Source organism: Eupeodes corollae, chromosome 1, assembly GCF_945859685.1.
Source record: "Eupeodes corollae chromosome 1, idEupCoro1.1, whole genome shotgun sequence".
NCBI lineage: Eukaryota > Metazoa > Arthropoda > Insecta > Diptera > Syrphidae > Eupeodes > Eupeodes corollae.
Genome location: NC_079147.1, coordinates 210988416 through 211002331, shown reverse-complemented (window position 1 = coordinate 211002331; position 13916 = coordinate 210988416). Strand labels below are relative to the sequence as shown.

At 31.5% G+C, this 13916-nt stretch overlaps 2 protein-coding genes across 8 annotated transcripts in view; both read left to right on the top strand.

The window, feature by feature from the left end:
• Positions 1-67: 67 nt before the first annotated feature.
• The window catches only part of LOC129939252 (semaphorin-1A), an 88167-nt gene continuing 74318 nt past the window's right edge, over positions 68-13916 (top strand). For 3 of the 7 annotated variants that reach the window (XM_056047203.1, XM_056047206.1, XM_056047202.1), the window contains exon 1: positions 72-2243. The gene's annotated coding sequence lies outside the window, so the exon portion shown is untranslated. Of the gene's footprint in view, positions 2244-13916 lie in introns of all 7 variants that reach the window. The other 4 variants (XM_056047204.1, XM_056047205.1, XM_056047208.1 and 1 more) reach the window with 4 other exon arrangements.
• On the top strand, positions 650-979 carry LOC129948436 (uncharacterized protein DDB_G0271670-like). The gene has a single exon (XM_056059441.1). The coding sequence runs from the start codon at positions 650-652 to the stop codon at positions 977-979; it is 330 nt and encodes a 109-aa protein (XP_055915416.1).

Here is a 13916-nt window from a genome sequence, read left to right as displayed (position 1 = left end):
CTAGATGACACCACAAACATTTTCTCATTTTGACACATGAAAACAAAATATCGATTCGAATTCAACTCCGGAGTGCAGCAGCTAAAAATTTTTCCCATAAGTTTTTAAAATGTCTGCCGTGTAACATACTTAGTGAAACGTTCGTTCGTCGATTTTTTTAATTTTTCATTGCTAAATTGAAACAAAAAGATCTCAAAAACATCTCGAATACCTGGATTGTTATTTGATAAATCATAATTTACAATGAGTTAATGTAAAACACTTGATTCTAATTCAGAAATTTACAAAGAAAAACCGAAAAACTAGAAGTGATGTCCGCTCATTAAAAAATTATTATAAGAACAAGAACGGAGAACCGAAGAACGAAACGGGCCGACGACGACGAGCGACGAAATTTTTTCTTTTCCTTCACCCCCAATAGATACAGGATACATAATTTACATTAGTGCGTGTGTTTTGTGTGCGAGTTGAGAGTTGCGATTGCGAGTGTAGCTTCCCACTACCTCCTCCGCCGATCCAACTAAAACCGAATAAATAAAGTGATTCTAATTGTGATTCTTGAAAATTTCATTACAAAATTACGTCTCTGTCTCGGTTTAGGCATTTGAATGGGAAATCTAAATAAAACTGAGAAATAATTTAACTAATAATGCTGACTACGGTTACGGAAAACTCATCCGATATTCCCAAAATAGACAAGGGAGCTAATAAGCATCAAAATCAAAACCAGAGCTTCACCACCGCCACCAACACCTCAAGTATCATCATTATCAACGGTAGAGGCAACGGCAGTACTAGCTCAAGCTCCAGTTTAAGCCATAGCAGCAGTGGCAGCAGTTCTAGTTTCAGTTCAAATTCGACTTCATCAACGAATTGCTTTTCCAGCTCTTCTAGTTTCAGCACCAGCAGCAGTAGCAATAGCAGCACCAAAACCAGAACCAGCAGCAGCAGCAGCATCAACGGCAGGAAAATTCATTGATTTTCGGTTTCTCTTCATCCTTGATGGTGTGGAGTGTGGTTAGCCCTTAGCGTGTGTTATTTGCCTTGTCTTTGTGTGTGCATTATTTTATCAAAACCGTCGACCGACGACGGACGATAAAAAAAGAAAAGAAAAAAAGTAAAAAGAAAATAAGAAAAGAGAAGAGAAAGTTGGAAAAAAGTTGTTCTTGTTCGCCTATCGCTGTCGAATATATCGCATAAGCAAAGCATATCGCCTGAGTGTCAGTTCAGTATCAGTGTGTTGTGTTGTTATCCTTATCTCTGTTTAACGGTATGTGTTTATTTTCCGTGTCACTCTCATACAGCGCCACTCATCAACTCACCAACTCAACGTAACTGCGTGGATCCATGTAGAAAGTAGAGAAGCAAGCAGAACGAGGCCTGGCTTATAATAAATATAATAAAATATATCCATCCCATTTGATCGCATCGTATATTCGCGTTGCATTGAGTATTGTCTTCCTTTTCGTACAAATTGGTGTTGTGTTTTTAATTCTCTTCTCCCCCACTTTGAATTTGGATGTGTGCATTTGTTGTGTAGATTTTCTTTGGTTGCTCTTTTGCCCGTTTACCGTTACCCTCAAATACGTATACGTATCCATCCATATCCGTATCCGTATAGTGTGGGAAATTTTCTGTTCTAGTTTATTGTTTAAGTGTTGGTGTTGTCTGAAAGAAAATCCATATGTGATTTCGTATGTGTTTGTCAAATTAGAAAAATCAACAAAAAGAAAATCGAATTAGAGAAACGGTACAAAGAGAGAGAGAAAGAGAACACGAAAGAGAGAGAGAAGAAAATTTATGTTTTTGTGTACATTTCGGTGTGTCGGTGTCCAATTGTTTTGTTTTCTTCTTCTTCCTTGTCATAAAATCCATGGAATGAACTGAAAATTAAATTAAAACAAAATACAAAAAATTAAAATAGATAAATAAATATAAAAAATTGTTTGCATGAAAATTTAAGGAAATTCCTAATATTTGTATGCAATCATTTATTTGTTAGAATAACATTTTTCTCGGATAATGAATTGAAAAAATACCAAAAAAATACGTAAAATAATAATACAAATAAAATATTAACACAAAACAGGATTTCCCAACTCACTTGACACACATTCGGATTATGGTACTCAAAGAAATAATGACCCAACGAAGAAACAGGACGACAAACGAGGAATAAGCAGGTTTCTTTTTCGATTCCTGTTCGTGGAGAGAACATTGTATGTGAATCAGATTCGAAGGACGTAAGTATATCTTTTTATTTTTTTTGGATATGCTATGCATATTTTTAATTATGTGTACCTACCTAACTACATATGTACATAAATAAAGCTAGACTTCAATTGTTCATACATATTTTTGTGTATACCTACGTTTATACTGTTATGTGCAAACATTGATATTGATATACTTATGTTTGTAGCTATTGTGGGCTTAAACGAAATGTGCCGCATATAACTAAATTAATTGCATTTTTGATTATTCTTGCTTTTCTTTTTAATCCAACTTGTTTATCGTTAAAAAGAGGCTTGATCCACACTGTCAACTTCCCATCTGTTCACGTTTGTCAATTTTTCTTAAACTACCAAAGTATTAATAACAATATTTTGTGTTATATACCTACAACAATTTAAAGGCAATATCTTTCTTTGTTTTCATATTTTCTGGGGACATTATCTTGCGTTAACAACAAATTTTGTTATAGAATAAAATAATTTTGAAGCTAATACCCTAATTTATTCTCGAAATTTTATAATCGAACATCAGTTTTTACCAATTTTGCATAGTTTAAGAGTTAGATTTGTTTAAACATTTAAATTTATTTTAAAAATATTGTTTTCTAAATACAATAGTCCCTCGATTATGTGAACTGATTAAAACAAGCCGTTTTCGGATTTAAGAGGGATTCACATTACTGAAACTTTCTTCAATTCTCATTCAAATGATAAAAATAATCTTTATAGGTACCCATTCAATGAAACACAAAATATTTTTTAAAATCTGGTTTCAACATTTATTAGAAGAAAATAAATAAAAATACAAGTAATTGCGAGTACACTTCATTTAAAAACCTAAAAATTAATCATTAGAATTGGTTAAATCAATTTTTCATAAAAAAAACTTGTAATTTTTGATACTCGAAGAGTTTGGCTTGGCCTTTCTATTACCAATGCTCTTAGTTAGGTTAGGTTAGGTTAGGTTAAAGTGGCTGCTGATTCAGAATCCACACACTTAGGCAAAACGAGAAGGCCCATTGTGATACCACATGAATCTAGATAATTACTTCCCACTAGTCGAACCATTTTGAGCTTTTTATAAAGCGTAGGAGATACTTATTTGATATCCTTTTTAGCTAGTTGACTGGGATTATCAAAAGAGTATTCTCCCAGATGAAGTTTGCGTCTTACTGAAAAAGCAGGGCAAGTGCAGAAGAGGTGAGAGATTGTTTCCTCCTCGTCCATATGCCTATAAGATAGTGTCTTGTAAGGACACCTTTTAGGGAGCTAATATGAAGTCTGCTTTGAAATAACAAGTCTTTAGAGCGCTTTAGGTCCAGTGAAGGCCAACTGAGTTTTGTGTCTGCGTATGTTAGTAAATTGTGCCATCTAGAGTTTGCTATCGCAAAAGCTGTTTCTTTTAGCAGAAGTTTACATGTAGCTATCGGTATACCTATCTTTTCCCTTTCAGGTGAAATAGGTATGACGGTTCCATTTTTAGCAAGTTCATCGGCTCTACAATTTCCTGTGATGTCTCTGTGGCCTGGCACCCAACAGAGATGAAAGTTAAATTGCTGCACCATCTCCATAAGAGACGATCTACAATCGAGGGCCGTTTGAGATTTGGTTGAGACACTGTCAAGAGATTTAATAGCGGCCTGACTGTCAGAGAAGATGCGGATATTAAAATAATTGGAATAGTGTAGTCTATATACTTTGTTATAGGACCAAAGAGGTTCAAAATGGTAGTGTGCCCCACATTGTTGTTAGTCCATTGAGATGGAAAAGAGTGCTCTTTGTTTCAGAAAACTGGTCATCGTGTCTGCTTGTTATTTTAGGAGCTGTCGGTCGTCGGTTTACTCTCCGAAATATCTTCAGTTGGTTCAGGTGCAGTTACTTGTACGATTACCCAGTCTCTAACTTCTTGTATCGAAATGTTTTGTTCTCTTTCTATAATTGCAAGAAAATCATTAATTTTCTGTAACTCTCTTTGAAGCTGAGTTTCGGGCAATTGTAAAAGTGGAATTAAGTCTTGTTCTTCCCAGTTTTCTTCACGTGGAAGTGTACATTTAAATCACTTAGCGATAGAGGAAGCGGGAAGTTGGTCCCAAGACAATTTCAGGTTCATTACAGATTTGTTTTTATCCCAGCAGCAATGTCTTCACTTTCTGTTGCAAAATTTCACTAAGCAATTGTTTTTTATTACATTGTAGTCCATAGGTTGAATCAAAGCGTTAACGCTAGATAACTTTTCTTTATAGGAGTGAAAAGTTGCATTGTCAAGGAGCAATAGTGCCCTTTTTGGCAGATTATTTCTCTCAGATAGAGTTTGACCTGAAAAAAGTTAAGAAAAAAACAAAACAAAATGGAGGTGCAAAGTGATCATAGACATGATTTGCTTAAGACGAAGACGAAGATGAAATTTAAATAAAGTGCTTACCTCTTTGACAAAATTGTCGTTAAACCAATTTCGAAAGATTTCACTGGTCATCGATGCATTTTTGTTGGATCTATAAATCAGCGGAACCTTGAAACCGGAAAACGCTCTGGGGCATTTGGACTTGCCGATAACTAATGGAGTAAGCTTATGTGTTCCAGTTGCGTTCGTAACCAAAAATGTTATCCTTCCTTTGCTAGTTTTTTTTCCTTTGCTGTATGTTCAGTAGACAAAACGAGCGTTTCACTAGGAAGAAGCTTCCAGTATAAGCTGGTTTCAATTGCATTATAAATTTGTTGTGGAGTAAGAGGCTTTTTTTCATTTTGTTTCATGTCGTTTTTCCAAAAATGGATTAACTGCAGTTTTATTACATGACAACTTCTCGCCGCATATTTTTAATGTTCGAACACCATGCCTTTGCTTAAGTTTGTGTACCAAACCTTGACTTGCTTTAAAATTCCGGGCTTCTTCTAATCGCAAATCAAACTATTTTGCTTTTCGGCAGAGTAGATCTGTTAAAACTGGAACGTGGTTCTCTCTTAGTTTTTTTAGCGACTTGAACAATGCATTTTTAATTTTAGGCATTTCGGATTTCCTAAGCGTCTTTCTCTTCCCTGGTCCTGATTCATTGTTTTTGCAGTGGTCCAGCAGCTTTTGGAATACAATTTTATTCCCGTAATTGTTGACCTGGATACACCATATTTTTCAGCTAATGCACACCCTGGATGTGTAGTATGTAAATCATATACAATTTGACACTTATCTTTAATAGATACAAACCGATGCGCTTTTTGTTTAGGTGCCATTGCCACATACATTAAACAATCAGAGACGAAGTAAAACACAACTTAACGAGAAATGATAACCCGGAACTGATCAACAAAAAGCAAATAAATGTGAAATGTAAAGTCTTTTCTTAACTTTTCGATGTTAATATCTGTATAGGTACTACTACTACTTTCAAAATTTTTATTTCGACAATTCGGAACGATTAGGGACATTAATTTCGCATGTGAAGGTATCAACTCTAAACATCTTTATTTGTCTTATGAAACGTAATTAAAATATTTATGCTTACCTACAGTCACATTCGACAGTTAGATTTGTATACGGAAGAGTTAAATTCAAAATATAGATGAGTTTTTACTCACCGCTTAAAAATATTATGAAATGTTTTGCAAAGGAGGCTGTCAAAATTTAGATAACACAATGTGTATCTTAACCTTACATTTACACGTTTCCATTGTGACAACTTTAGTTATAAAATTATTTTAGAACACTCTTGTCCAGAAAGATATGGTCTATGTAATTATTTAATTTGGATGACTCCCTACATATGAAAGCATTCCAAGAATAAAACACTTTTCTAAATATGCCGTATTTAAAAGCTAAAACACAATAGTTTAAAGGTTTTTTTTTAAACGTAGCTTTTTCGAAAAATAAAAAAATATACTTTTCTTGTTTCCATTTCTATTAATGCGAAGAACGCTACAAAAATTCAAGGTAGACGATCTGATATGAAGAACTGTTGGAATTTTTTTGACTCAGTTTTTTCGGACTTAATTTTCTTGAGTCTATTAACACTATCGCTCTCAGTCTGCTTACTCTTATTATGACCTTAAAAGAGTCAACTAAATTTTAAAATTGTAGAGAGAAAAATTCTTGGTTCTTGAAATTGAGTATATAGGTGCATTTAAGTACATAATTTCTCTAAAAAAATGAAATTAAGATAAACAAATAAGTTGGGAGAAAACTTTTGTGTGGCACCCACAAATTACACGTTTCAAAATCACTTTTTACTTGAAATCTCAAGAAATTCAAAGCTTTTGTTATCAATAAATATGAAACGTTTATTATGTTTTACAATTACCCATTAGTTTAATAAAAGTGTCTATTTTCCTGTTTTTGGAACATTTTTACTATTGAAATACGTATTTATATCTCAGTTCTGGAGCAACCAAAGCAAATTAACTTCAAAAGTAGATTTATGTAATTTTTTAGATCTTTTTTATTCAACAGAAAATCAATTTTGAAATACATAAAATGCACGACTTGGTCGCTAAAACTTGCTATTTCTTCAAAAAGTCTCTTTAAAAATATTTCCTTTATTTTAAGATTTAAAAATGTAACTTATTTTTTTTTTCGAAAATCATTTTCAATTTTAAATTTTTTGTTTTAAAAATATTTCTGGTAAGCAATTAATAAAGTGCTTATAGATATATATTTTACATTTTCATTTTGTTATCGAGTTTTGTAAACAAAATTTGATCATCGACAAGAGCTTGAACAGAAAACCTTAAAAAAATGTAAGTTTGATGCTGGATATATTTTGAACCAATACCAAAATATGTCTTTCTTGTAAAAAGAAGCCAAATTAAGAATACAAAACTCAGAGAAAGTTTTAACAAAATCACTTATTCTTAAATTGACGATCTCTTATTCAAGGTTTCTTCTTAAGAACCTGAACATTTGTTCTTTTTCTGAGAAACAACTTTTTTCAATTCTAAATTGAGTAAAAACAAAAACTTGAGTTTGAGTTGTTGACAGCAAACCACTTTTTGGTGAACGTCGTTAAATTACTAACAAATCTTTAAATTAAATCTTTACTTATACAACTTGACTGTATGAGCGTTATGGCTCATATGACCCTCCCTGGATCGTCCATTGGTCAAAAGGTGATGAATTTGGGCTGTGTTTTTGGAATAGGGATGAATATCCGATTCATATTTGTTCTTGGTCGAGCCTTCAGTTAAAAGTAGTACTTTTTAGCAACAAAGTTTAAAACAGTTAAATGAAGAAAAAAGGAGTGAAAATAAACCAAAACAAGACAAACAAGTGAAGAAAACTCCTAAACTATACCGAACGTTATGTTTATTTTTCGTAAAATAAATACAAAATCCAATGTAAGTGCACATAAATTGGAAATGGTAGAAACTCACCTTATCAAAAATATGTAAGCTCCCAATTTATTAGACTAGCAAACAAAAAAGTGGATTGAATATTCAAGAATAGCATGACAATAGCCTCGGATCACAGATGTAAAAAAAAATAATTATAATTATAATTAAAAAAAAAATAATTATAATTATAATTAACAACAAAAGTACCCAAATGAGAGGGTATAGTTCTGGAATAAAGTTATTTTCACCGATGAAAGTAAGTCCAATTTGTTCGGATCTGATGGTAGTCAGAACACGGATTTAGTTTCGAACAGGAAACTAAATCCGTAACACTAACCTCCCGCAATAAAACACGGGATTTGATTCGTAATGGTATGGTGTGGGGCGGTAGCTGGAAAGCTTGAAATAATAAATAGGATAATGAACCAAAAAAAATATATTTTACAGTTCGATTAAGTCTTGAAAATTAATTTTTATTTTACAAAGACAACTACCCTATAAGCACACTGCATTGAAAGCATGTATCTGGTGCCTATATTAAGTCCAAAAGTGCTGTAAACTGCACCGTAATCATTAAACATAATTTTCATCACGAATCTGTGGAAACATTTGGATTTAAATTTTTAAAAACAGCCTGGACAGCGACAGCTCGAGAATGGATTGTAATTGATCCGAGTTTTACCCTTAAATCAGTCGAATCAATTCCAAAAAGACTAAACAATGCCAAAGAAAATAAAGGATAATAATAAAATATTAAGATCACTTTTTTCACAAATATACTCAAGTTTGAAAAACAAATTTATTTACTAAAATGCATGGGTTTAGTTGTTATTACCATGAAGAAATTCTTGTGTTTGTTCTTCTGAACAAGATTAAAAATTAATAAAATAATTTAACATATTTTTTGTAGTGTTCCGGTATTAACCATTCTTATGAAAAGTAATTAAATTAGTATAAAACTATGAACCTCAGACAATCACCAACATTTCCAGCCACTATTTTTATGTTTTTTTTAGCAAAAATTTGATTTTAAACAATCAGATGTAGGAATTCGATGGAAGTACGACTCGACACACCATTTTAGATCTAAGACTTCTATAAATCAAAGAGAACTAAGTTGTACCTATTTGAATTTGTGGTTTTTTTTCTCGACACTGTTTTATTAATTTGATGATAAGACTCTGTGATATTAGATGTAGGTTTTTAAAAGATTGTGATCTACATATCTCGTAATGGACAAATAGTGATTTCAGGTGCAATATTCTGATATTACCAATTAAATGGCTAGTAAAGATTTTGATATAAACCTCATAAAGGATTTATTTGCGATTCAAGATCGCACCATAGGTGGCTTCGTACTTAAAAGTACAGTCTATGGAAATCTTTCTATACTCAGTTCTTGGACTTTCTGGTCACGTATGTACTCGTATATTTTAGAAAACAAAGTTGCTTACACCGAAACATGTTCTAAAAATGTAATTCTAGTATGCCGATGTGATAGTTAAATTATTGTTATAACAATAACATGTTGAACTTATAAGGCATAATGGGAGTTTCTATATCATTGGATGCAAAATACTGAAAAATAATTTGAAGAAATGGCAATTTTTAGAAAAATGAAGAAAATCTGTAATGTTCCTACTTCAAGTTTAAATTTATGAAGATCCATATAATGAATGCCTGAAAGTGCACAAAGCACTAAGACTCGCTTAGTAACAATCTAAATGCTAGTTGTACAACAGAAATCTAAACTGGAACTTTTAAACAAAGCGTGCGCTGATGTGTACTGTACTGTAATTTTAGGATGTGACAGGCCGAAAAGTTTTAGTCTTTTTGTTTTAATTGTTGGATAATGTACTTTTTACTGAAGAACAAGAATTTAATCGTTTAATGTATTTTATATAGTTTTAAAAACGAGGTTTAATTTTTATACTGACAAAAAAAACAATATTTCTTAAGAAGTGTCATCAAGTGATTTTATAAAATTAGACATGTCTCGTGCAAGACATGTCCTTGTCAATATTTAAGATCTTGAAACGATTGTGGGGCATTAGAATAGGGTTATTGTCTCAAAATTAAAAAAGTGAATTCATATAATCTCGGCGTTTCCCTTCGAGAAACAGCTAACTAAATTTATAATGTGAAGCAAAAGCTCATTAGGAGTTACGAGTCGAAACCATTCCTGTACGCAATTAAAGTCAGGGATGACTGGGACATACGCTTTTTATCCTAAATCCAAATGGCTACTTTAATGAAGAATTTTTCCAAGACAAGAATTAGTTTTGGAGTATTTGTAAATATTTCTCAAGAGGTATGTACTTCTCATGAAAAAAACTTTAAGGTGTCAGCAATTGAACCCAATACCTCTGGAATGGCATTTCTATGCACTACATAACATGATACTAGTACTTCAAAAATTGCGAAATGTGACTGAAAAATGTTTACTATTTTTGTAGTAAATTTTAACAATTTCAATGCATAATGGAAGCGAGTATCAGCTACCGAAATAGCAGGGTATACAAAATAAAAGCTCTTATTGAAGTTTGAGCGAAATCCCTATGTTATTCGGAATAGTGCTAAATATATTTTAATTATTATAAGGGATATCGAGGAAATTCGTCTTCAGAAAGAGCAAATCATAAACTATAAAGATCTAGCATTAACAAAGGTATTTTAAAAGAGTTCACCGATAATTAATTTATAAGTTTTATAAACTCCCATATAAAGTTATTGTAATCGGTCCGATTTGAGGAATTGAAAATTTTGACATTTCCCGACTTCTCAAGGTCCTAGAGTCGACAAAAAAAAGATTTTTAAAGAAGTCTGTGCGTGCGTGTGTACGTATGTACGTTCGTAAAGTTTTTTCGTCGTCAATAGCTCAAGAACCAGTAGAGATATCGACTCCAAATAAATTCTTTTATACAGATAATAAGTATAGAAATAAATAGTATAGCAATTTGTAAAAAAAGCTTAAAATTTTGGTTAACCCTAACTATTTAACGAAACAATAACACTAGAGACTTGAATTAAAAAAAATATTAGTCACCTCGTAAATTTTACGAACAAAAAATAATTTTATCTCCAAAACAATTTTGTGCAACGAAGAATAAACATTAGTGAAATTTTAAGAAAAATCGAATTCACAGTTTTTTACAAAAAATAAAAACCTACAAAAAAATTAACAAAAGTTGGTAAAATTTGATTTTCGCCTTAAATATCTTTTCAAAACTTTGATATATTGGCTTGAAACCAATTTTATCTTATTTGAAATATTGTTTAAACCGTTCTGTAAAATATTGAAACAAATCTTATTGACAGCTAATAATACTAAAACTTGGTAAATCTTTACTTTCGATTCAAATAACTTTTCTAAAATAAAAAATATTGGCCGAAAATATTGTTTTCGATATTCAGTAATTTTTTTTATAAGAATCCGTCCGGTTTTTCTTACAAAATTCAAATCTACAAAAATAGTACGCAAATTTAGTAAAAATTGTTGTTCGGTTATCGATATCTCTCAAAATAATTTCTTTCATCTAATCTTTATTTGTTTATATATGAAATAAAAACTTTTAAGAAATGCTACTAAAATTAGTAAAAATTGGTTTCGACTAAAAATCTCGTTAACAAAACAAGATTTTGAGATAAAACTATTCATTATATGCAAAATATTGTTGGTAATTTTGAAATTTGTAAGAATAATTCAACGGACAAAAAACTACCTACAAACTTTTAAGCAAGGGAAGTTATCAGTGTGGGTCGTATCGCAGCCTGTAGTCTCAGTTTTTCAAGTGAGATTGAAAAGCTAAACCTGACTTAATTCATTGCTCATTAAGAATGCCCTTATAACTCCTTTTCACATGAATTCTTTCCTTAAAAATCTTTGTTTTAAAAATGTCTCCATTCTATTATTATAAACCTTAACCTTTTTTTTAGGTCTTTAATACATATCGAATAATATTTTATCTTCCGGATATGAATTTCCCACAATCCCTTTAGAAACTTTTTTTGTATTTTATTTTTAAGGTCAAAAAAGTCAATTGGATTAATTTATACCCAATTTAATAATTTTGACTCTATTGAGGTTAAGGCAATGCTATATAATTGCAATGGATTGGACTCTTATAAAAGCGCTCAAATTGCAAGTTTTTATTTGTTGGAAGCTTACTCACTACTCGGAGCCTTATACTTAGCCTACGATACGCTAAATCTCTGCCAAGCTTAAGATTCTAACTATACAGATACAGGAACCTGTCCTAGATGAGTTAATATAATCTTATTCTTTGTAATTCCAAATGAGTATTCTTAAGCCTAAAGACACTAGTACCCGTTTGTAATATCCTTCAAACCTCATACCTTTATTACACTCATAAATCATACACTTATGTGTCCCCACAGTCATTGTCGTCGTGCGTCGGTTGTAAGATAATGCATAGGAAGCATAAGTGATTGCAAATCTACTGTATCGGTAAACATTCTCGATTTATGTATGTACTAAGCTAACCCTGATGCCTCTGTCTACACCCCAAATTAAAATCAATTTACGCACGTTGTCGGTTTTTATTTTTCTTCTCCTCCTCGATGCGCTCGGTCTTAAATTGGGATTAAATCATCCATAGGCAATACGATAGACATAGGGCCATAGGACAAGGGAGTGTATTTACATACTTAAGCCATCGCCTCATCGTCATCACATCACATTGCTGATGCCGCTTCGACTACTGCTGCTGGCTCTGATGCTTGAAGATTAAGGGGAGAATGTTACATATAAGTTTCTGTAATAATAAAATATAAACCGAAGTGAGACAAAGTTCTTTTATTGCTTTTATTGCTTGAATTGTGTGATCGTCGCTTAACTTTGTTTGTTTAGTGCATTCATTCATCTATTCTGTCGTATTCAAAATTCAAATAAATATAAATTTCTGTATAGTAGGTACATATATATGTATGTATGTTTATATAGCTGGATAAGCTGTTTTCCGCTATGTGGTAGCTAAAAATTAAGTCAGCAATGGCTTTATATACTGTATTATGTATATTTTTTCTTTTTAAGAAGATTAAACCAATATATTTATATACCGACATCAATAAAATATTATATACGGTACGTATACATATCCCTTGGGGGTCGGAGTTGATATCGATAGAATGCTAAGTAGAATTTACATTAATAAACAGTTTATTTTGAAGATTTCTCATCGATTACTTTATTGAATAGTTGTTTTTTCAAGACATAGATCGGTTTATTCAAGAGAAAAAGTAGAAGAAGAAGAAGAAAATTGGATAGAATTTCATTGATGATAGTATTATGCGAAAAGGTTCAGCTTAGTTGAATTTTTCTTACAACAAATAAATTGTCTGCCGCCCCAACATTAGGTTGAAAAAGCGTTTTTCATACACATTAATGATTCATAATCAGTTAAATTATTAAATATAAGCCACACATACCCAACCCTGCTTACTTAAAACTGATGGATGACTAGATACTCAGTAAATGGGAAAAAAGGGCCTTAGGATTTCGATATCATTCAGGATTCAAAAATATTTAAGCTCTACACATGTTAGTATTGATAGAAAACTAACTTGAATCCGGGTCCATATAATATTACTATACTAAGAAAAAATTATTAGAACGATTATAACTAAGTTGATTGTATTTATGTATTTTTGGGCTACATCGTCAATTCCATAAATAGAATTTAAAGAACAAGGCCCTATGGTATCTTAGAACTCTGACCTTTCCTGCCCTTTTATGAGCTAGCTTATAAGTAAACATTAACATTTATAGAAGGCTTGTAATTTGATACCAAAGAATTGTGAGAATTTTCTGTATTTAAAAATCTATACTATTGAATGAGTAATCTATTTCTTCAGAGAAATTACATCTGAACAAATGATAATCAAACCGCAATTGCAATTCTTAAATATCTAAAGTGATACTAGCAAAACCATGTTTCCTTTTTTCTTTTTCTTTCTAATTTATGCAACGGAAATGTGGTTTCAAAGTTTTATTTGTATTCAGAAAATTGTTTAATTGTTCTTTATTACCAGATAGTAGACAATTTTTTCAATTCAATGAGTCTTATCTGCATGCTTGAGGAATTATTATTTACAATTGGATTAATTGGCTGTAAATTACAACAAAATATGATCACTTAAATTTATGTCAAAAAAAGTTTATTTTTCGAAGTGCATTTAAAAAATTCTAATGCTTGCTTAAATTAATTGAAAAATAGAATTGTGTCTTTTTTTGCTGCAGATATATGTATTTTATTTTGTTAATTGTGTCCTAATTCGTTGTTTAAACACTTTATCTTGTAAAGTTAAGTAATTATGTTGGCATTCTATCTTTAACGATTAACG

Excerpts from the sequence above, each read along its gene's own strand:
- LOC129948436 (XM_056059441.1), top strand. The coding sequence starts at position 650 with ATGCTGACTACGGTTACGGAAAACTCATCCGATATTCCCAAAATAGAC.